At 44.5% G+C, this 24,554-nt stretch overlaps 1 protein-coding gene across 3 annotated transcripts in view; it reads left to right on the forward strand.

Annotated features, from left to right (window-relative positions):
* Positions 1-13,866, forward strand: part of GXYLT1 (glucoside xylosyltransferase 1) — a 64,064-nt gene extending 50,198 nt beyond the window's left edge. For all 3 annotated transcript variants that reach the window (XM_081957191.1, XM_081957189.1, XM_081957190.1), the window contains 2 exons: positions 10,185-10,357; positions 11,828-13,866. In XM_081957191.1, coding sequence (XP_081813317.1) covers positions 10,185-10,357; positions 11,828-11,989 — 335 coding nt within the window. In that variant the 3' untranslated portion in view covers positions 11,990-13,866. The remainder of the gene's footprint in view (positions 1-10,184; positions 10,358-11,827) is intronic.
* Positions 13,867-24,554: the final 10,688 nt, after the last annotated feature.

Raw genomic sequence — 24,554 nt, forward strand, 5'->3', positions numbered from 1 at the left:
CCACCATAGAGAGCACTCCTAGAGCGGCCGATGCTGGAAGACTCGGCCCCGAGTTTTGGAGTTTGGAAGTTATGCTCGGAGCGGGGCGTTGGCAGGCGGCAGTGGGCAGCAGCGGCCAGCGGCGGTGGCCTGGGAAAGCTGCGCAAGGGCTTGGTGAAGCTGCGGGTGGAACAGGCGCTCGCGCAACGCCCTTCTCCAACTGGGTAGAGCTCCATGCACTGACCTAGGGGGTGTCCCGAATGTGCCAAGCCGCGGTAGCTGGGGGATGGGCAGAGCACCACATGGCTTGGCACTTTAGGGATACCCCCTAGGTCAGTGAATGGCGCACTGCCCGGCTGGAGAGGGGATTTGCCGGGCGGCTGCTCGTGAGCATGGTTATCTCATGGCTGCTTCGCCCCTGAGGCTGTGCCCGGCTCTTCGGGAGCCAGTTCACAAGGGAGCAGCCGCCCGGCAGCCCCAAAACAATAAGCCCTCCCTGATAATAAGCCCAAGCATATTTCGTGGGGCAAAAGAAAATAAGCCCCTGTCGTATTTTCGGGGAAACAAGGTATTACATCTGGCTGTCGCAGGCATTCGAATGAGGCAGTCAGCCGTCGCTGGCATCGGACTGAATTTCCAGCCACTGCTTAAACCGCGAAGGGGCTTTAAAACTGTCACATCGCTGTGGAACCAGCCGCCGACCATTGGAAGAGTTGGCTGGCCATTTTAGAGCGAGTAAAATAGTGGTGGCCATTTTGTTGGAGCACTACAAGATTCCGAAGTGATAAGACTCTCAAACAGCCCAAAGTCCTCCAGTGGCCCCGAAGTCCTCCAGCGGCCCAGAATCCCCAGAATACAGGACTGCAATCGAACTGCGGAGATGTTCCCAGGGAGAGACTGAATCTTTTGCTTCAGACTGTGAGTAGCGGAGCATGACCCAAGATGGCAGCCACCAGAAATGACGTTTCAGATGAGGAGCTGGCCTTAACTGAGCCAGGAACCCAAGGGGGCGGAGGAAGTTTCATTTAGGTGACCACCAGGGCCAAGAGCTGCAGGGTCCCCACTGTCCAGCGACCGCCCAGGGCTGCTGTGCGTGATGAGCAATGCAGGCAGAAGGCTCTTGAGAAGCAGGTGGTAATGCCTGAGGGGGGGGGGGGGGGCAAAGAGATACCAGGTCCAGAACCCCTTCCAGGGCCTCCAGTCCTGATTCCTCCCCAGCCTTGTCCCCAACCAGGGGCCAGTAGGAGGCCCAGGATGGACATATTTCCTTCTCCTTCTGTGTCACCCACTGCCATCAGAGATGTTATGGGGGATCCCCTTGAGGGAACATCTAGGGATTTCCTCCTTCCCAGAGTTATCCTGGCCCCTCAAGCTCCAGAACCACCCACCATAAAGAACCCTTATGATGAAATTGATGCACTGGAACACCTTCCACCTAGTCTACAAAAAATAATTGCCTCCCCAATTTCCCAGGGAATAACTTCAGGCCTGAAGCAACACAGGAAACGGGCTCAGAGGCATAAGAGATCGCAATTACAATCTGACACGGGCACACCCGCGGAGGCTCAGACAGGTGTGGATCGCAGGCCCAAATCTCCCTCACTGACTAGTGAGATTCAGTTGTGGGTGAGGAGCCACTACGTGACTTGGAGTTGTCAGAGGATGAGGAGTCAGGGAAACCGGATTCTCCAGTCACAGCCTTGACTTCTTCATCTGCTGTAGTCTCAGGGGACGCCACGGATAAACTCAAGGCCGAAGATAAAAAGGCTGAGTTATGTAAGGTATTTCAAGCATCTGCATGGGCCATAAAATCTGCAGCGGCTGCTTCCTTTTTTAATAAAACCACCCTCTTATGGTTGCAGCAATTACAAGAGCACATTCCTCCTGAAGATGCTCATATTTTGAAAGATGTCAGCAAGATCATAGCGGCCACTCAATTTTCAGCGGAGACCACATTTCACTTTGTCAAGTATGCCTCCTGGGCCCTATCTGCCTCTGTTGCCTCCAGACGTCTATTGTGGCTCAGAAACCGGTAGGCAGACAAGTCTAAATTCCACCTGGCGTCTACCCCATATGCGGGAGGGTCTCTTTTTGGTGAGTCTTTGGACCCTATCCTTGTAGAGAACAAGGACAAAAAGAAAGTGCTTCCCACTACAGTCAAGCGCCAGGAGAACCGCCCAACTCCGTATGGCAGACGACCCTCCTTCCGTCCCAGTGAACCTGATTTCCATCAGAACAGGTATTAGATATTAGATTAGGTATTACCTGATAGAAGTAAATTCCAAAGCCACTATAAGTGGTCCTTTCGTGGAGGAGGCGGTTGCCCCTTCCACAGAGGGAAGTGAATCTAATCTAACCCTTCCCATAGGTAGCCGCCTGTATCATTTGCGTCACAATGGGAACGCATTACAACGGACGCTTGGATCCTCGCAACAGTACGACAGGGCCTCGGTTTAGAATTTCTCTCCTTTCCCCTGACTCTCTTTAGGTCGTTCCCACCTTCTCGGAACCCAGCAAAGTGAAAACTCACGAAGCTCGCAATTTGACACTTATTGGAGATTCGGGCAATAGAACCATTTCTGACGGAAGAGCAGGGGTTGGGGTTTTACTCCAAAGTTTTTGTCGTCCCAAAGAGTTCTGTGGTAGAGAGCGATCCTGAGATCCATCTTACAAGGGATCAGTTGGGGGGATTATCTTGCATCAATAGACCACTGAGGCGTACCTGCACATTCCGGTGCTACCATCCCACCGCAAGTACCTTAGGTTTGTTCAGGAGGGGTCTCATTATCAATACCCGATGTTGCCCTTTGGGCTGGCCTCAGCCCGAGGTCATTCACTAACCTGGAGCATTGGCAGTTTACCTACGGTCCATCCCGGTGAGACTCCAATACTACCTAGATGATGTCCTAGTGCAGGCCCAGTCCTACAACCAAGCTCTTCATGATCTTTCTCTTACTATTCGGACACTTCAATGAGTGGGGTTTTCTGTCAATATCCCAAAGAGCCATCTCATGCCCACCACAAGAATTTTGCACCTGGGAGCAATTATAGACTCGGGCGCGGGGTTGGTTTTCTTGTCCCAGGACTGCTGGTCCAACCTACAGAAATTAATTCGTAAGGTGCGTTCCAGGCGGGTAGTACTCAGTAGACCTTTCACAACTACTAGGCATAATGATTTCGTGCATTGGGATAGTGCCCTGGGTGCGCCTTCATGCCAGGACATTACAGTGGGCCTTAATCCCATATCAGACATATGATGAGCAATTCACCTTTGACCATTCCAGTGTTTCCTCGGGTCTGCCTGCTGCTCCCGTGGTCGCTCCTGGTGCTTCACCATTTTTAACTAGACTGTTAACGCAAGCGTTACTTCTCACCGACAACATCGCCACCAAGGTACACGTAAACAGGCAGGGCAGCATGCACTCGAGGGCCTTGTGGACAGAGGCACACAGACTCATACACGTGCCCTTGATTGTAGCGTACCATATTTCGGGGGACTGCCAACCATCAAGCATATTGGCTCAGTCGGTCCACCATGGACCATGGGGAGTGGCAGCTCCATCCAGATCTGTTTCATCACAGTTGCCGCCGATTCGGAACCCCAGTGATGGTCCTCTTTGCCACCCCGGAGAATGCACAGCTTTCTTGGTTTATATCCAGATACCGGACCCGAGGGGTAGAGGACACGGATGCTCTGAGATGCAGCTGGCCGAGAGGCCTATTGTATGCTTCCCCCCCCCTTTCCCTTCTTCCAGGGACCATCAGGAAGATAGAGTCAGAGGGGGCAGAAGTAATACTGATAGAGCCAAACTGCCCAGGAGACTTTGGTATGCGGATTTAGTGCAGATGTATGCATCCCCACCTTGGAGAATTCCCAGGGAAGAGATCTGTCTGTGCCAGGGCGTCTTGATACATCCAGAGCTCCAGTGGCTCCACCTGAACGCCTGGCACTTGAACAGGGCCTCTTGAGGGATGTGACCTTCACCACTAGGGTCATCTCTACCTTGGAGGCATCCAGGTGACCGTCGACCACGAGGATCTATAATTCCACATGGTCGGCATTCGCCAAGTGGTGTCTATCGGCGTCCATAACACCGTCTGACACCTCAATACCATACTGAGTATTTTTACAGGACAGATTAGACAGGGGTCTTCCTTACACAATCAATAGAGAGATGTGTGAAACAGGTCATAGAGGCAGCAGGCAAAGTACATTCACATGAGAAACGTGACGGTTATATCCTCACATGAGGCCAAGAAGCAAGTCAATGGCTCATGTCAAAACGAATCAAAACAAGACTTGAAACTCACTTAAACATTTTTGTATCTCAGATAATTGCTTTCTGATGTTAGTTTAGGATTGCATTTATTATTTTTTGCTTAGCTAGATAAGATTCATGCAGAAAAAAGTTTGTAAAAGGTGTAATTTTGAGAAGTTAACAGTTGGTTTACAAGAGTCTTTTTGGGGGTATATGATCAGATGTGGATTTACCATACCAAGATAAACATTGTGCAATTGCAAAAATAACAGCAGATTTGAATTCTTGGTTTAAAAACATACTTTTAAAATCCTTCACGGAAAAAAGTTGCAAAAATTAATTTTCACCCCATTAAATGACATGCCATAGTTTATTTCTTATCTATAAAATGCCAAGAGTCAGAAAGGTGCTTTTGGAAATAGCCTGGATTTGTATTTTATTCCATATTCTCGATATGGCATGTCTAATGTAATGATTTTTTAAATCCACATTAACTCTGATTTTATTGTGCTACAAATATCCAAGCCATTCAAATCCCAAGTCAGCAGATTTGAATTCTTAGTGTAAAAAGTCCAAAAACATGCTTTTAAAATCCCTCACTGAAAAAAAATGCAAAAATTAATTTTCAGTCCATTAAATGACATGCCTTAGGAATCATTTAATGACTCGACTGCTTCAAAACTTGTCTAATTCAGTATTCATCACATTTTGAAGCAGAAATCTTGTCCTGGCACTCGTTTTTGTTTTAAATCAGAATTTGTTTTAAATCAGAAAATCTTTCAAATCTGAGGCCAATACTTTCAGATGATCCACAATGACAAATACGGCAGCATCGATCACCTCACATTTTTAAAGCCAATGAAACTTGTCAAAAATTTGTCAGAAATATGTTTTTTATTTCAGACTCAGACCCACTAGATACTCCCATGTAACACCTCTCCTGCACGAGCTGCACTGGCTTCCTGTGGTCTATCGGGTGCGTTTCAAGGTTCTGAATACGATCTTTAAAGCGCTCCATGGCACAGGACCTAGTTACCTGCGGGATCGCATCCTGCCCCATACATCCCTGCGACCAATCCGCTCGCACAGAGAGGGACTTCTCCAGGTGCCGTCCACCAAACAGTGTCGGGGGGCGACGCCTAGGAGCAGAGCCTTCTCTGTGATGGGCCCAGCCCTGTGGAATGACCTCCCCCTTGACATCAGGATTACCTCCGATCTCCGCTCCTTCCGTGTAAAGCTCAAGACCCACCTCTTCCAATTAGCTGGCCTGGCTCAACCATAGTTTATCCCATTGCTCCTGACAGTCTTTTTTAAATTTGGAATTTTAACTGAGGGTATTTTAATTGTTAATTTTAATTCTATTATTGTTAGTGTATGCATTTAACGATTGTTACCTCCTCCATGTACATGTACGGGTATGTGTTTGTATGTATGTGTATATGTATTGTATGTATATGTATATTTGTATGGGTTTTTTATTGTACGCCGCCCCGAGTCCTTCTGGAGAGGGAGCGGCTAACAAATTAAATTTATTCTATTTATTTTATTTATTATTCTTTATACCCCATTATTATATAATTTTTTTGCTAAGAAGGAATATTTCCTCCTCTTATCTCTTGCTTTCTTTGGGATCTGTTTAAGAATGGTTATTTCTTTATCCTTATATTTTAGTGGTCCTCCCCTTTGAGCTCCTAGAACCTCATCTCTTGTGGTCTTTCTAAGAAATTTAACATGAACTTCCCTTGGAACATTATGTGTTCTTGCATAGGCTGAATTGATCCTATAGATCAGGTCAATATCCCACCAAAGCTGTTGTTTATCTCTATTGATGTATTCTGCTAGTATTGTGGTCATAATCTCCTTAAGATCTTCATTCTCAACTTCTGGCAAGTTTTGGAACCTAAGGAAAAAAGACATCCTTTCAAATTCCATTTTTATCATGTGGTTTTCAAATTCTGCATTCCCTCTTTGGATTGTCTTCACCTCGTCTCTCATCCCAACCGCACCCTCCTCCAGTACACCTATCCTCTGTTCATTCGGTATGGTTTGTTGTTTCATCTCTCTGAGCTGATCATTTAAGTCCTGCAGTTGTTTTTTCATTTCGTCCTGTCCCTTTAAGATAGATTGAAGCATCTGTTGAATAGACAAATCCTTTGCACTCTCTTCAGGGGCTTTAGGTTGTAAAAAGGACCCCAATTGTGACTGGTGAGCAATCAGGCTTGACGTAGAAGATGTCGGGGCCGATGAGGGCTTACCAGGCTGTAGCTTCTTTGGACCCATCATGAAGCTCAGAGATAGTTATTGTTCTATACAAAGAGATGGTGTCTATAGGAGAGCACAGCCGGTAGAGATCACCAGGCAAACAAATCCAAAAGAGAATAAATCTTCTGATACAAAACTAAAGCAGATAGGTGGCTCAAAATATTCCAAATCCCGGGGAAAATCATATTTGAAGAGGCTCCTGGAGATCTCTGGGGTGGAAGTTAGTTCAAAGCCACAAAGTTTTCCAAGGGAGGAGTCTCATTCACAAAGACAAAGAAGAAAGAGGAAGTTGGCCATCTTGGCTCAGCCAGTACAGGTGGTCAGGAAACAACAAGATCAAAATTCCCATACATAGTTTAGAGAAGAATCAGTTCAGCCATCCTTTCTCTAGCAGTTGTAGTCAGAAAAGAAATTTTTCCCCCATTATTTAAGGGAAGTGAAAGTAATTTTAAACTTTCTCTCTCTCCCATAAAAGGGAGAGATTTTCCAAGTGCCGCTTTTCCAAGGGGGGTGGAAATTCCCCCACCCCTCCAATCTTAACTCCTCCAAAAATTGAAACAGAGTCCCAAGAAAAAAAACTGCAGATCAGTCAATAGAGTAAAAACAGTAAAAGTCCTGGGGAGACCTCTCAGCTCTCCGCGCTTCAGCTGTATCTTTCAAATGTCATTTCCTTCCAGGCTGCGTTCGGCGAAGCGCGCAGTGGCATTCCGCGCACCCCCCTGGGCTTCCCGGCTCCTGGGGCAAAGCTGGAGGACCACCCCCCCCGCGGCCACAGCCGCTCCAGGGGTCCCAGCAAGCCGCCCCTACGGCACAAGGCACCCTGTGCTCCCCCTAGGATTCAGGGGAGCCCACCGAGACAGCGAGAAGCGGACGCACGGGTCCGTCGCTTTCGGCTGCCTGAAGTTGTCTCCCTCCATTGATATATTATTGACAGCTAAGTAATTTTTTAGCGTATATATATATATCAGTAACGGTTGTGGTGGTCCCTAATGATTTGCAGAATAACATTTCTTCAGCAAATTAACCTTTATCAATATCTTGCATAGGTTAGCAATATGGCCTCATTGTCTCTCAGAGGTGATTCATTCATTTGTACTGAGAATTTTCTTGTTTTCAGCTTTTCAACAAGTTGTGTTTCAATATCTTCACTCACTTCATCTATTCTTCTGCTAACAGTATTGTTACTGAGTGGCATGGCTTTCACATCTTTGTCATCTTTTCCCAGAACTGTTTTAAGAAATGCTGATATTGATGGTTTAATTAAATCCTCCCGTATAGTATGATTTTTTCCAGATTTAACAATGAGTAAAGAAATTTCATTACTAGCCTCAAGAATACGACTGACAGTAACAGTTTGTGCAGTGAACAGAGACTTTGTTGTTGATCTTTTTTCAAACTCTCCCCCACACCCCGCTGACTAAAGCGCTTCCTTTCGCCCGCCTGAGCTCCTCTTCCTCTTATATATATGAAACTCCCTCGTGGATATTATTATTTTATATATTATTATTTCATGATGAGAGGGGAGGCTCTGTCTCCCCTGCCTCCAATGACTGCACATCCCTGCATTTTATGCATTTGGTTTGTGACTAAAAGAAATAAATGTGAGAAAAACTTTTGAAATGATGCAAATTAAAAGAAATAACTATTAAAAGAAGATGGCGCAGAAAGAGGGAAATTAAAAAAAAACATTCTTAGCTTAATTTATAAATAATAAGATTGTCATGAATGAAAGGGGGGTTGTAACCTATGACCCTCCCCCCTACTTGCCCACTTGGTTTGAATCTGCAACATAGTGGGGAAATGCTTTGGTAGTTTAGTAGGTGGAGGTGAATCACACAGGCCTGGCAAGTTTTATCCACGCATGGCCCATCCGCAGATTGCTCTGAGAGGAAAAGTCTTGTAAAACACGGCCTGGGAAAACACAGACTAAAAGTAACTGTAAATCTAACAATTTCTTACTTAAACTTGGGTCCTGCTTCTATATCCTCACTGCTGGGCTTCCCCCATCAGCCATCCACTCTGTCAGCTCTCCCTGCAATCAGCAGCAAAGCCCACAGGAAAAAAAGAGAGACTGCCAGTCCCATGCTCCTTAGTGGGAACACATCTGATTGGCTGGCAGTTGCTCCCTCCTCTCTGGGATATCCTTTTCAGACCAGGAACTAGAAAATGCACTTTAACGAAGACAATAGGTAAATGAAACACAGCTGTTTCACCACAAATATATAAGAACAATTAGCAGGCTTTTAAAAGTTCAGTTAAAAGCTCATTTTCGAATTCCCCCAGGCCCCACTTTGGGAACCACTGCTCTAGAAAGAGTGCAGAGAAGAGCAACAAAGATGATTAGGGGACTAGAGGCTAAAACATATGAAGAACAGTTGCTGCAATTGTGTATGTCTAGTTTGATGAATAGAGGTGACATGATAGCTGTGTTCCAATATCTCAGGGATTGCCACAAAGAAGAGGGAGTCAAGCTATTATCCAAAGCAACTGAGGGCAGGACAAGAAGCAATGGGTGGAAACTAATCAAGGAGAGAAGCAACCTAGAACTAAGGAGACATTTCCTAACAGAACAATTAATCAGTGGAACAGCTTGCCTCCAGAAGTTTTTAAGAAGAGATTGAATATTGAAATCCTGCCTAAGCAGGGGGTTGGACTAGAAGGCCCCATTCAACTCTGTTATTCTATTCTAAATTGGAGGAAGACATTTCAGTTCAATGCTAGGAAATTTTCTTTTAATGGTAATGCATTTCAACAGTTGAACCAGTTATCAAATGACAGTATAAATATCACTTTGTTGTATGTACAGTATTCAGGCAAAGTGTGGTCAGCAAACTTTGGATATGCTTTAACTTTGATTTTTCCATTGAACAAGGGCTTGGACTTGATAGCCTAAGTCAGCGATGGCGAACCTTTTTTGGCTCGCGTGCCATAAGTGGGGGGAGCACAGGGGGGTCGTGTGCAGGCATGCCGCACCCATAATGCAATGGGCAACCCCCCAGTGTGCATGCGCGCACTACAGGCACTCCCCCATTTTTACATGGTTTTTTCGCCCTCCCCAAGCTCCAGAGGCTTTATAGGAGCCTGGGGAGGGTGAAAACAGCCTCCCCGCCCGGATGCTCTCCGGAGGCTTCAGGGACCTTCAAGGAGGCTTCCCTGACTCCTTCGGAGCGCTCAAAACGACCCTCCAAGCAAACCGGAAGTCATTTCCAGTTTGTTCGGAGGGTTGTTTTAAGCGCTCCGAAGGCTTCAGGGAAGCTTCCGGACTGTCCCTGAAGTCTTCGGAGCGCTCAAAACGACCCTCCGAGCAAACCGGAAGTCAGTTCTCGAACTTCCGGTTTGCCTGTAGAGCTGGTTTTTTACACTCCGGAGGCTTCACGGAAGCTCATGAAGCCTCTGTAGGGCCTCCGGGGTGCGGGGGGGCTCTTTTCGCCCTCCCCAGGCTCCTATAAAGCCTCTGGAGCCTGGGGAGGGCAAAAAATGGCTTTAAAAAAGGATGAACTCAGCTGGCCAGCACACGCATGTGCGCTGGCCAGCTGACAGGGCAGCACCTCGCGTGCCCTGACATGGCTCCGCCTGCCACCTGTGGCACACGTGCCATAGGTTCGCCATCACTGGCCTAAGTCCTTCAATGAACAGTTTGCCTGGAAAAATTATAATAGATGATTTTTTTGTTTTTCTCTATAGAAAGCCTTTTTGTTTTTCCTTGCCAATGGAACTATCGGCCCGACCATTGTATTTATGGGAGCAATTGCCAGGAGGCAGAAAAGGAAGGAATATTCATTCTTCATGGAAATAGAGGAGTTTACCATGATGATAAGCAGCCAACGTTTCGTACTGTTTATTATGCAATTAAAAATGTAAGTAAACATTTTAATTTGAACTTTTAAAATTAAAAATAATTCAGTTATACAATAAATTTTACTTATTTTTAAAAATAAATAAACACATTGAAGGTGGACATTCCAGAATCTGTTCTGAAATATTCAAAAATAAAATAGACTTTGAAATTGTAATTAAGGCTTAATTACAGTATTGATTTCAGTGAGACACTGAAAACCTCCAGTATTAAGCTTTCTAATTTTAAATTCATCAAGACCATGTGAGACTCATTATTTTGACTCAGGAGCACAATATTATGATTAAGAAATTCCATGCAATATATTGCTTCTATAAATTCTGTAATTAGTAAACCTGCAATGGTGAACAAAAAAAAAAAACAATTTCTACACAGGAATTCCTTGTTTCCTTTTTATTGCTAAAATTATATATGATGCTTTGTTTTTGAAAAGTTTTATTTCAATGACATAGTTGTATAATTTTCTTATTTTAATTTTGTACTTTTTTAATATTATAGATGCTTGGCTTCAGTTTGCCAGTTCTAATAAACTATTTCTAATAAACTATCAGTCTTTCAGTATACTCACTGAAAAGCTATAAATGTAGCAGTGTTGCTTATTTTAATGTTCATCCTATCTAGCATATAATCTTCAAAAATCAATAGTATATTTTAATGGTGCTTTGTGGCATGTTGTCATAAAGGTATAAAAATGAAAAAAAGTACTATTGGGGGCTTAGAATTTATTACACCTAAAGAAAATGTGATCTCATAAAAGTGCAATTTCTTAATTCCTTTGAGTATTACCAAAATATATTAAGAAAATAAAACTCTTGACTTTATTTAAGATTAGCTTTTGTTTATGCATAAAACATAGAAAAGATGTAGATCAATTCCAGCAAAATAATAAAAATATTTTATTGTAATGTGTTTGCATATATTATGTCATTTATAACATATTAAACAAACATGTAACTGAAAAGCAATAGCCCTTTACTATGCGTGTTTATAACTCAGTTTAATGAAAGTACCACTTCTTTAATAATTCTATAGATTGCTATTTTTATGCTGTTTCTACTCAATATATTGTACATTAATATATCACTTAAATATTCTGGGGAAAGTTATAGATATTTCACACTAGAGCCACTTTCTCAGAACAATGTGCTCCACAAAAAATAATGCATCATTTTAAGTACTAATACGATTTTTATGTATCTTTGTGTGAATCTTTGTGTTTTTTACATTTAAAAAAAAAATTTAAAGTGACAGTAACTGGACATTATGAATACTGATGATGATATTGCTGCCTTGCCTGATGAGGATTAATATTAAAAGGAGGGGCAGGTCTTTTACTGAACCTAGATTATTTTACTTAGAAATACATATTTATAAAATGCAGTATACTGTATAACTGCAGTTTTAGAACTACATCAGAAAACCTGGCATTGGTAAATCTAACATCAATTCAATGTTTCTAATACTTTTCTAGTATTCGTTTGAAGATGACCTTCTACATGCATTGCTTCTACCTCTTGAACACGAACTACAAAAGACACAACATACATACTGTGGAAGAATATACAAAGTGTTCATAAAACAACTCACAAAAAGTATAAGGGATCTTAGTAACAGAAGAACTAAGGAAAGGTGATCATTGCAAGTTCTGCTCTCCAGACTTTCATATTGAACAGACCAATGTAGGAGAATGTTGCCTGAAGGTTTTTCCTACAAAAATGGTGTGCTCTAATTATGCTGTTATTTGAAGTTTGCATTGTCTCCCATTGGGGACAAAATGAAGATAGTGAGCATCTTAGGCATCTACAAGTTGAGGGTTGGAAATGATGAAACATGGCTTGTGAAACCACATGTATCTAACATCATGGTTCCCAACATTTCTACCTTGACACCCTGGCCCGGCATGAGAGAAAGCATGTGACCAGCAGGCCACATGCATGCGGCCACAGCTCCATTGGTGGAAGCGACATGGGCATGTACCCATCACTTGTGCAAATGGATCTTCCCATGCAACTGGAGGGTACTTCAGTGGACAGTGTTTCTGCTTGTGTGCAAAGCTCCACTTACACAAGTGGAGGGCATTTGTGCTTGCGCGCGAAACTCGACTTGCACAACTGAAGAATGCTCATGCAAAACTCATGAGTGGAGTTTTGCACATGAGCAAAAGGACTCACCACTTGTGCAAGTGCAGTTTCGTGCAATCATGTTTGTCCACCACTCGCACAAGTACTACCGGGCTGCAGGCCACAGTGATATCATAGTGGATGGGGTTATTATGTATTATACCATAATACTTTATGGGCTTATTTTGAATTATTCTTTGCAGAATTTGTTTTTAACTTAGTACGGATCTTTGAAGTTGAATTAGTACATTTTACTGCAGTGAGTTAGGAAAGTTATATTTGTATTCAGGTTTATTCTTTATAATTCAGTTCAAGAAACCTCAAAAGAATCAGATAAATATGTTTTAGGTATGGCAAAATATATTGTCATCGCTAATCTCAATTTTACTTAACTGATTGAAGGAATAATTAAGGCAGCACTATCTTCACTTTAAAAGTGTAAGAATGCATTGTTTACAAAGCTCACAAGTTACTTTGTTTCAACGAAATATGTGATGATTGACAATCTATACCATATTTTTCAGTGTATAAGATGCCTCCCCCCCCCCCAAAAAAAGTGGGTGGAAATGTCTGTGCGTCTTATACATTGAATGTTGCTGGAGCCCCAGCCACCCGCTGGCCCCCACCCTTCAGCATCTGCCTCCCAGCAATTTGTCTCCTTGCAGCAAACAGCCTGGTCAGCTTCAGCACAGCCTGATTTAACACGAGCAGCTAATTAGCAGTTGGATCTGCCTCTCAGAATACTGCCTATCAGCTGTTCCAGACTGCGGGGATCACACACACCCCTGTTGCTGCCCTTCGTCGCCTCCATGTGCCCCATTTTTTGCTTCTGCGTGTCCCGTTTTCAGCCACCACGTGCCCCATTTTCAGCCTGTTCCAGGTAGCGGGGATTGTCGTGACCACCACCTATCCCTGCTGCCTGGAATGAGCCAAAAATGGGATGCGCAGAGGCTGAAAACGGAACATGTGGAGGCCGAAAATGGAAGCAGCGATAGGCAACAGTGACAATAGGTGGTGCGATCCCCGCAGCCTGGAACAGCTGATAGGCAGTATTCTGGGAGGCAGATCCAACTGTCAATCAGCTGCTCATGCTAAATCAGGCTGTGATGAAGCTAACCACCTGTTTGCTGCTTGCTGCAAGGAGGCAAATTGCTGGGAGGCAGAGGCAGATTTTTTTTTCTTGTTTACCTATCCAAAAGCTAGGTGCGTCTGGAGTGTCTTATAATCCGAAAAATTTATGTGCCTTTGTTTTCATGTCTTATACTTTAAAAGATTTGACAATCAGGTTATACACATATTTAGCTGTAAACTGTAAATAACAATAGAATATTCACTCTATAAAAGATTACTTAACGGAAATAAATTTAAGCTTTTCAGTGTTTTCATTATATATTGCTATAAATAATTCATTAATCTGACAATTGTTCTGAATTGTAATTTTTCTCACTTCCAGTCAGCATATCCATACTGGAGAACATTGGGTACTAATATGCAACAACATACATCTAAAGTACTTCATTGCAGAATTAAACATTTGGGATGATCACGTTCAATACATCTTCATATATTTCCCCTATCTTTTAATAATGGACCATTACATTAATGTGAATTGTTATGAATTTTTTTTTTAATTTCTTGCAGTTCTGAACACATTTTGCTATGTACCATAGAGGACTAAAAGCCTAAAGTATCTTAGATGCAAAAAACAGCCTATCACAGCGATGGCAAACCTTTCTTGGCTCACGTGCCACAAGTGGGGGGAGCACAGGGGGGGTTGCGTGCGTGCGTGCTGCACCCATAATGTAATGCATAACACACCCCCAATGCGCATGCGCGCACAACAGGCGCGACCCTCCCATTTTTACATGCTTTTTTCGCCCTCCCCAGGCTCCAGAGGCTTTATAGGAGCCTGGGGATGGCGAAAAGAGCCTCCCACGCCCCCCCAAAGGCCCTCCGGAGGCTTCAGGGACCGTCCGGAGGCTTCCCTATAGCCTTCGGAACGCTTAAAACGACCCTCCGAGCAAACCGGAAGTGACTTCCGGTTTGCTCAGAGGATCATTTTGAGCGCTCCGAAGGCTTCAGGGACCATCCAGAGGCTTCCCTGAAGCCTTCGGAGCGCTCAAAACAACCCTCCGAGCAAACCGGAAGTCACTTCCGGATTGCTCGGAGGATTGTTTTAAGCGTTCCGAAGGCTTCAGGGACTGTCCGGAGGCTTCCCTGATGCATTTGGAGCGCTCAAAACGACCCTCCGAGCAAACCGGAAGTGACTTCCGGATTGCTTGGAGGGTCATTTTAAGCGTTCCGAAGGCTTCAGGGAAGCCTCCGGACGGTCCCTGAAGCCTCCGGAGGGCCTCCGGGGGGCAGGGGAGGCTCTTTTCTCACTCCCCAGGCTCCTGTAAAGCCTCTGGAGCCTGGGGAGGGCGAAAAATGGCTTTAAGAAAGGGTGAAATCAGCTGGCCAGCACGCTCATGCGCACTGGCCAGCTGATGGGCAACGCCTTGCGTGCCCTGACAAATGGCTACGCGTGCCACCTGTGGCACGCGGGCCATAGGTTCGCCATCACTGGCCTATCATAATAAAGTGGCAAAATATGGCTGGATTTTTATATTTACCTGAGGTTCAATTTGATACAGATAATTCTCAATAAAAGTTTGGTGATTGGTTTAGTTATTAAAGGAGGGAAAATCACTGAAAAATATGTGTTTATGAAATATTCTTAGAATTTAAATCTTAATAGTAAACTAAGTTCTTTCTTAAAATTCACTAACATCTACTTACATCCTAGCATTATTCAAGCATTATGATGTCTAGCAACCATTCTAGCTTCAAGTGTGGGCACAAAGCCTGGTTTTCAAAAATTTATAGAATACCCTCAGGGTGTGGAGAGATTGGGTATGGGAGGGGAGCTGTTCCAGAAGACAAGCACCACAACTGAGAAGGCATACATCCTAGGACCTGATAGATTACATTTTTTCCTGCAACGTATGTTTCTTACAATAATGTTCTAACTCTATATCCTCCAAAACAAGTGGCAATAATATTCAGTGTTCAGTGGTGCATTTACTCCCTTTGAATTTTTGAAGTTTAATCCATTTGTCTGACACCAATAATTCATGGTCTATTACAACTGGAAATATTCTTTGGGGGGAGGGGTGTAATAGTTTTTATTAAACAGTTTTCTTCATTTTATATCACAATTTCAATCCTTACAGTGCTCCAGTATCAGTATACCTATCAGCCTCTATATAATTTGGCTTGTTATCGGCTGCCAAAGTGTTGCAGTAGTATCTGATCCACCATTAAGGGCTAAACAAAAAACATGTGCTCAGAAGAACTATCTCTGGTAATTTTCCACTACGTGTAGGCCTCTGGAAGGAGGCTGAACCACGTTAGGAGGAAAAACAAAGGAGACAAAAGGATCTCATCACCACAATGCCAGGATGAGCAGCCAATGTAAACATGACCAAATATGGTAGTAAACCTAGTACAGGAAGCATGACCAAATATGGTAGTGTTAAACCTAGTACAGGAAGCATGACCAAATATGGTAGTAAACCTATTACAGGAAGCATGACCAAATATGGTAGTGTTAAACCTATGTATGTACCCTTTACTCCGCCCTTCCTTGTTTACCAATAAAAGAGGTCCCCAGAGGCAACTCTGGGTGCGGCTTCATCCCGAGGAACCCTGCGTGGTGTTTTTTCACTCTCCATCTCATGAAATCGCCCCCCGGAGAAGGCCTCTGGCCCAACCGGGAAGATTGAGCCCTGGTTTTCCACACCAAAGTAATGGGGTATTTGAGAGGGGAATTGTGCTGGAGGTGATATCTTGGAACGAAGAGGGAATTTTGTTCTCACCATCTTCTGTGCATGCTGAATGGTCCTGTTCAGGTTTGGTCAAGGTCAACCATCTTTGCATATCAGATGGATGAGGCCTCCTAAAGATGCACCCCACATGACACCCTTGGGGGCTAGAGATTGGACATTTAGCTTGGGGTTGTTGGGGGGGGAGGGATTTGGGTAAATTTTTTATATGTACAATTTCACGCCTTTTAGCTCAGAACTTGCTTTACTTTCAATGATAGATACTTTCAAGGGTGTCCTTTCTTGAATTTTGAAGGAGGCATGTCTGACATTAAGCAAAATCTAACTTGGCAACCATCCCGGAGTTAAAACTACCGAGAGGGGCTGCCAAAAATCAGTCTAACCCCTGCAGCAACCAGGAGGACCTGGGTGCTGCTGGATCCTCTCCTTCCCTGGCTCATCCGGGTTGGGAAGAAACTGAGTGGATGGCTGAACTGAAACTTGAAGAGAAGCCTGTCCGGCCCAGATGGCGTTGGGAGTCAGATGGATGGATGTGCCAGAGGAGATTCCCCCGGGAGTTACAGGCACCCAGCGCCGGCGGGCAGAGGCTGTCTGGCAGGAAGCCAACAAGGAGGACATTTTGCTGACACAAGCTTTACATCTACCTCAAGCCCTTGAGAGTCGGAGAGTGTGAAAGATACACCGTAATGGCGTGTGGAGAGTCTGTGTAGGCAGAGGGGGGAGCCAAAGCCCTGGCTAACCCAGAACCAGCCCTGGGGGCTCACCCGTGACCAGGGCAGGCATCTGGAGCTCCTGCAGCACCTCAGCCCCACTGGGAGGGGTCAGCCCCCCAGAGGCACCAAGATTCCTCCATTAGGAGTGAACTATGGAGGGGATCCTAAGACGCTGGGATTTTTCCTAGCTCAAGTCTGGAACTACATGCAAGAGTATGGGGAAGATTTTGCATCCGAGGCTGCAAAAGTCAGATGTGTGATCATGGCGCTGGAGGGAGCAGCAAAGTGGATAGTAACTCTTCACAAGGATGATTACTCACAGCTGAGAGATTATGATGGCTTTATGATGGCCCAAAGGGAGCGCTTTGAAGACCCCCTAGCTGACAGGAAGGCAAGGACCAGAATGAAATTCTTAACCCAGGGCCGAAAATCAGTGGCAGAATACAACCAGGAATTTCGCAAGCTGGCAAAATATTCCTGAGACCACCTCCGTTGATATGCAGAGGTGGTCTCAGGAAGCTTTAGTGGAAAGCTACAAAGGTTGTCTTAACAACATCTTCCAGCTCTGTGTTACTCGAGCCCCCCTCCCAAGACCTTCAACATTGGTATGTGTTGGATGTGGAAATTGATTTGGCCAGAAACTGACATGGGGGGGGGGCAACAGCTGGGGCAATCCCCCCTTCTCAGCATCAAAAGAGGCCCCTAAAGCCATAAAAGGGGGGTCAGCGACCAAGCCCAGGTCAACAGTATGTTTCAGCTGCAAGAAAGAGGGACACCGGGCTGCCAATTTTTTTCTAAGCCTGCCCCAAAATCAAACCTCAGCTGGAGGTAAAAGATCCAAGAAGCAGCCGGCAAAACATCATGAAACAGCCCTGAAAAGAGTGGAAATCACTGACCGCTCCTCCAGGCCTGGAGGAGTTGGGAATTCCAACCGCCCCAGGGGAAAGTGAAACTGTTTCCGATGATGACTCCCTGGTAAGTCCGCATCCGGGCCCCCTAATCATCCCAGTAGAATTAAGGGTGCCTTCCACTGGTGCCCAAGGGAAGATGCTGGCCATTTTAGGCTCTGGTTGCACCCATTGTGTGATTAGCCCGGTGATGGTGGAGAAAATGGAACTAAGACTAAGAACAATGAAAGTACCCATCGCTTTTTGCCAGCTGGTGGGTCAGTAGCTGGGGGGGCAGCCCATTTTGTGATGGAACCAGTGGAGATGTGGATGGGTGACCATTATGAATCTTTAAGCTTCATTGTCGCCCCTGGGATGGAATGGCTCCTCATACTTGGATTACCCTGGTTACAGAAGTGGAACCCTCATGCAAATTGGAGGAAGAGACTGCTACGCATCCATTCCACCCAGCAGGGGAAGGGAAAACTTCCTACATGGCCAAAGCCAAGAACGAACTAGCAGCAGCCGCATAGGAGAGAATTGAGGGGGAGGAGAAAATCCCTAAGGAATATTGGAACCTCAAGTATTCAGCAAAAGCGCTTCCGATGAGCTCCTGCCCCATCGGTCTACCGATTGCAGTATAGAAATCCTCCATGGGGTGAAACTCCCTAAGCCACAGATTTACTTGATGCGAACTGGATGAACTACAAAACTGCATTGATAAAAATTTAAAGACGGGGTTCATGCAGCCAGCTAGGCCACGTGTAGTTATTTCCGGCCCGGTGTTATTTTGTAGTATCTTCTTGTTCTTCACTTAGTCCCTTTTCTTTCTCCTTTTCTCCTTCTCCTTGTTCTAAGTGTTTCCTCTGAGTTAGCACTAATTTTCCCCATTTAATGTTTCACATGCATTTTTTAACATATCCAGTAGTTCATTATACATCCAATATTCCATAATGTCTGCTTAGTTAATTTAACATTTTTTTAAAAAAAATTCTACTATATCACATTTACTTAAATTTAAAGTTCATTAATTGGGTTCTTTTTTCTTTTCTTGTTTCTAATTCCTAAAGTCCAGTTCCATTTTATTTTGCTTTTTCTCTTCCACCAAGATAGTAAATCCAATCCACAACACTGTTGCAAAAATGAATCCTCCTTGTTGTTCCCCACTGCTTCAACGTGTTCTTGTTATAATCTTGCTACAATCAAGGTCAGGTCTACAGCTGCACTTTCCTCTGTTATTTTCTATTGAGTCTTGTATCCTCTTCTCACCAATAGATGTATCCCTCTCAACAGTATGCAATGTGTTTAGTCCGCGAGCTGTCAAAAGCTGTCAAAGTCCATATTTAATCCATAAAAAATAGAAAAACTTAGCAAAAGAAAGAAAAGAATTTTCCCCCCAAGTTCGTTTGCTATTTTTAATGTTTTCAAGTCCAACTTTAGGAATAAAAATCTTCAAGGGCTTTCCGTTTTAGTCTCCGCCCTTTCTTTTTCCTCTATTAAATCCCCCTTTCTCAGCCGCTAATTTCCCCTCTGGGTTTCTTTTTTTAAATCCAATTTAAATTTTTCTTTACCTTGGGTTGATCACTCTTTTACCCAGGTCCAACACCTTGCATCGCTCATGCTCAAGTAGCTTGGTCCAGTTGTCCTGACTTTGAAGTGGCCATTTGTGTGTCCGCTGCCGCTTCTGTTGTCAGTTTGAAGAACTTTATCTCGGACCTTTCGAGGAACTGCTGGTTCCTCTTTGGTCATCGAGATGTTTCTTCTTTTTTCCCTGTTCCTCCAGAACAGTTCTGCCCCGGAAGTCCCTGGCAGCTGTTTGTCCGGTTGGGTTTTCTTTTTATAAGAATTTTATTAGTTTTTAAAAACATTTATAGGAAAGGGTAAGTAGGTATACAAAAAATTTTGACAGCTACATCATGCCAAAGGTAGAAATCCACCAAATCTCACAACTTTTACAAAAGAGAAAACCAAAAAGTAAAAGATAAACAGTAACAGCTTTTTGTTTTACATTGTATCAATCAGGGACGTGCGGTCAGGGGAGGCAAGGGAGGCAGAGCCTCACCTCTCTTCATGAAATAATAGTATATAATCTTATATACTATATATATATATGTATGTATGTATGTATGTATGTATGTTTGTGTGTGTGTGTGTGTGTGTATGTATGTATGTGTGTGTGTGTGTATGTGTATATGTATATATATTTATTTATTTATTTATTTATTTATTTATTTATTTATTTATTTATAATATTATAATATTATATACATCCGCCCGGCCGCATGCAGGAAGGTTCTCGTCGCTCCCCAGTCACTTTCGTGGCTTCGTCATCCGGGAGAGCCGAAAACATTTCTGCCTCCGCAGCTCCCGGGCGCGGACGGACGGATGTAGCCAGAGCGACGCCAAGATGGTCCGGGCGGATGAAAGAGCGAGCGAGCGAGCGAGCGAGCGATGGAGGTCCTCGGTCGCTTGCCCGCCAGACTACCTCGGCGCCAGTCTGGCTACCTCCGTCCGTCCACGCCCGCGAGCTGCAGAGGCAGAAATGTTGTCGGCGCTCCCGGATGACAAAGCCACGAAAGCGACTGGGGAACGACGAGAACCTTCCTGCCTCTGCTGGCCTGCAAAGTCCAGCAGAGGCAGGAAGGTTCTCGTCGTTCCCCAGTCGCTTTCGAGGACTGCGGAGCGCGAGCCGGCGGAGCACGCTCAGGAAGGCGGGGAATGAGATCACGTGTGCTGGAGGCTGAGGCAGCCTCAGCTTCCAGCACACGTGGTCCCATTCCCCGCCTTCCTGATGACGTCACCAGCCTCACCAGCCATAAACCTCACCGCACGTCACTGGTATCAACCATATGTTCAATCATCTCTTGTGTCACTTCCAGCAATTACATTATATCAACAATTGCAAATAATGTTTCAAATATATTTATTTTGTGACCTGAGTCTTTTCAATATTGCTTCCTCCCCCCCTGTCTTCTGGCAGAGCCACGGCGCATTCCTCCTTCATATCTTGTGTACTGTCCCCTGTTTCATCTAGGAGAGCACTGTATTTTTAATGAAGGCCTCTGCCTCCACAACTGTATTAATTCTAATTCTGCTACTCTCCCAGAAAATCAACATTCCTTCTGGCAATAACCATCTAAACCAAACTCCTTTATTATATAATTTCTTTGATAAAGAGGAATACTTCTTCCTCTTATCTCTTATTTCTTTCGGAATTTGTTTAAGGGTTATTTCTTTATCTTTATATTTTAATGGTCCCCCCCCCCCTTTGAGCTCCTAAAACCTCATCTCTTGTAGTCTTCCTAAGAAATTTTACATGTATTTCCCTTGGAACATTGTGTGTTCCAGCATATGCTGAGTTAATCCTATAAACCAAATCGATGTCCCACCACAACTGTTCTTTATCTCTTTTAATATATTCTGCTAAAATTGTAGTCATAATATCCTTAAGATCTTCATCTTCTGTCTCCGGTAAATTTTGAAATCTAAGAAAAAAGGACATTCTTTCAAGGTCCATCTTTATCATAAAGTTTTCAAGTTCTCTATTCTCCTTCTGAACTATCTTAACCTCCTCCCTCAACCCAACTGCACCCTCCTCCAACACCCCAATCTTTTGTTTATTTTCTGTTGTTTGCTGTTGTGTTTCTCTGAGCCGTTCATTTAAATCTGCCAATTGTTTTTTCAGTTTGTCTTGTCCCTTCGTAATAGTTTGAAACATTTAAGCAACAGATAAGTCCTTTGAGCTCTCTTCAGTCATTTTTGATTGTAAAAATGAAGCAATTTTTGTCTGTTGTGTAATCAGGCTAGACGTAGAAGATGTCGGCACCAAAGATGCCTTCCCAGGCGGTGGCTTTTTGGGCCCCATGTTAAGTTCAGAGATACCTATAAATCTTATACAAAAGAAATGGCATCTGTGGAATGCACAGCTGGGGGAGATTGTGGAGGCAAACAAGCCCAGAAGTAAAAGTTAATCCTCAATCACAGCTCTAAGCCAAAGGATAAGAATCAAATACTCCAAATCCAGAGGGACCACATAACAAGAGAGGCTCCAGGAGATCTTCAGGGTATAATAATAATATAAAGCCAGAAATTCTTTAAAGGGGAAACTTCATTCATAAGAGCAAAGAAGTTGGCCATCTTGGCTCCACCTTCACAGGGGACCAGGAAGCAAAATATCCAAAGTTTCCATAAGGTTATTTAAAAAAGCAACTCAGCAGTCATCTCTTGCAATTGTGATAAAAGTCATTCTCCCATAGCTAGTAGAAGCGAGCAATTAACTTTTAACTCTCTCTCTCCACTCCAAGATAGAAAGATGTTCCAAATGCCACCTTATCCGAGGGGGGGGTGGAAAAGCCCCCCCTCCAATCTTGCAACTTCAAAAGATTGAATCCACAACTTAAGAAAAGCTGCTGTTCGTCAATTAGATGAAATTAAAAGAGATTGAGATAAACTTTTCACCTCCCGCTCTTCAGCTCTGACTTCTAATTAATTCTTTCCTTCCAGAGTCTGTTCGGCGAAGGCACACAGCAATGCCATGCACCCCCCCCACGCTCCCCGGTTCCTGGGACGAAGCTGGAAACCCCTCTGCGGCTGCTGCCAATCCCGGGGGCTCCAACAAGCCGCCCTACAGCAGGGGGCCCCTCCAAGGCCCCCTGTGCTCCAAAAAGGAGCCCACCGGAGAGACGAGCAGCGGACGAGAACCTCGTCGCCTTCAGGGACCGGAAGTTGTCTCCTGTTTGGTTGGGTTTTCATGGAGCCTGGTAGAGCTCTGCTATTTCCCAACCATTCTCGTCACTGCGCTTCTGGCTTCTCCACAAATGTTTCATTCTAAATACCCTGATAAACCTTGATTTTATTGTACTAATGTTTTTTTTTCTGTTGTTTTATGTATTTCCTATTTCCCCTCCAAGACTAACACCTTTTCTGCAGGATGGCCAAATGTCAGTCTCTATATCACTTTGCTTGCTATAGGCTGCCATAGTAACGGGGAGGTAGGGGGTTTCGGTATTTGGGAGGGGAATCGTGCTGGAGGTGATATCTCAGAACAAAGAGGTAGTTTTGTTCTCACCATCTTCTGCGCATGGTCCTGTTCAGGTTTGGTCAAGGTCAACCGTCTGCATACCAGATGGATGAGGCCTCCTGAAGATGCACCCCACATGACACCTTTGAGGGCCAGAGATTGGACATTTAGCTTGGGGTTGTTGGGGGAAGGGATTTGGGTAAACTTTTGATATGTACAATTTCATGCTTTTTAGCCTCAGCTCTTGCTTTACTTGCGATGCTATCACTTCATATTCAGTAAAAATATCTTTTCACTAAACCAATGGAGTTGGGGGTTTCCTTTCTTGAATTTTGAAGGAGGCATGTCTCACAATATGTCATAAGTACATACAAATTATTTTCATTATTCTTCCTTTCCTTTTGTGTTCATATCTATTGAATACAATGTACCATTATTATAATTACGTAACTACTGTGTTTCCCCGAAAATAACACAGGGTCTTATTTTTTTTTGACACCCCCCCTCAAAATGTTGCTTGGGCCTTATTATCAGGGGGGGGGCTTATTGGTTTGGGGCTGCTGGGTGGCTGCTCTCTTATGAGCGGGCACCCGAAGAGCTGGGCACAGCCTCAGGGGCAAACGGCTGTGTTGCACTGTCGCAGCAGCACAACACAGCAGCTATAAGATGACCACACTCATGAGCAGCTGCCCGGCAACCCCCCTTTCTAGCTGGGTAGCGTGCCACTCACTGACCCAATAATATTCAAAAGGTGTTAAGCTGCGTGGCGCTCTGCCCAGCTGGAAAGGGAGGTTGTGCGAGCACCTGTTCTGCCCCAGCTCGCGTGCCTCCCAGCTTCACCATGCCCTGGCCCAGCTCTCCCTGCAGGGCCAGGGCACTGCCGCCCACGAGCTGCCACCGCCGCTGCTGCGCTCCAAGCATAGCCAGCTTCAAAACTCCGGAGATCCTCAGTGGCTCAGTGGTGGCGGTGCCCTGGGTAGAGCGCCAGCAGTTTACCGCCTTCTGGATATTACCAGGTTAGTGAGTGGCGTTCCGCCCGGCTGGAAAGGGGGATTGCCAGGTGGCTGCTTGTGAGAGCAGCTGCCCGGCAACCCCCCGCTCCAGCTGGGCACAGCGCCACTCACCAACCTAGCGGTATCCCAAAGGCGGCAAGCAATGTGAGCGCCTTTGCCCCGTCCCTCCCGGCTCCAGCGGCTTGGCGCCTTCGGGATATCGCTAGGTTGGTGAGTAGCGCTCTGCCTGGCTGGACGAGGGGGTTGTCTAAGGGGCTTATTATCGGGGGAAGGTGTATATTTTTGCCCACAGGAAAAATACAGCATGGCCTTATTATCAGGACATGTCATCGTATATGTATATGTATATATGTATGTATGTATGTGTTTATATATATATATATATATATATATATATATATATATATATATATATATATATATATATACATACATACATACATACATACATACATACATACATACATACATACATATATATAACCTTTTTATCACATCTTAATTTACTTTTACATTCTTACATTCTTAGTCTTAGTTTCTATTCTCTAGCCAGTTATACCATGTGTCCCAAATCAAGTAGTATTCTGTTTCTCCTCTTTCTTTTATTTCCATTGTTAGCCT

This window comes from Natrix helvetica (genome assembly GCF_964273705.1).
Source record: "Natrix helvetica genome assembly, chromosome: 6".
Lineage (NCBI taxonomy): Eukaryota > Metazoa > Chordata > Lepidosauria > Squamata > Natricidae > Natrix > Natrix helvetica.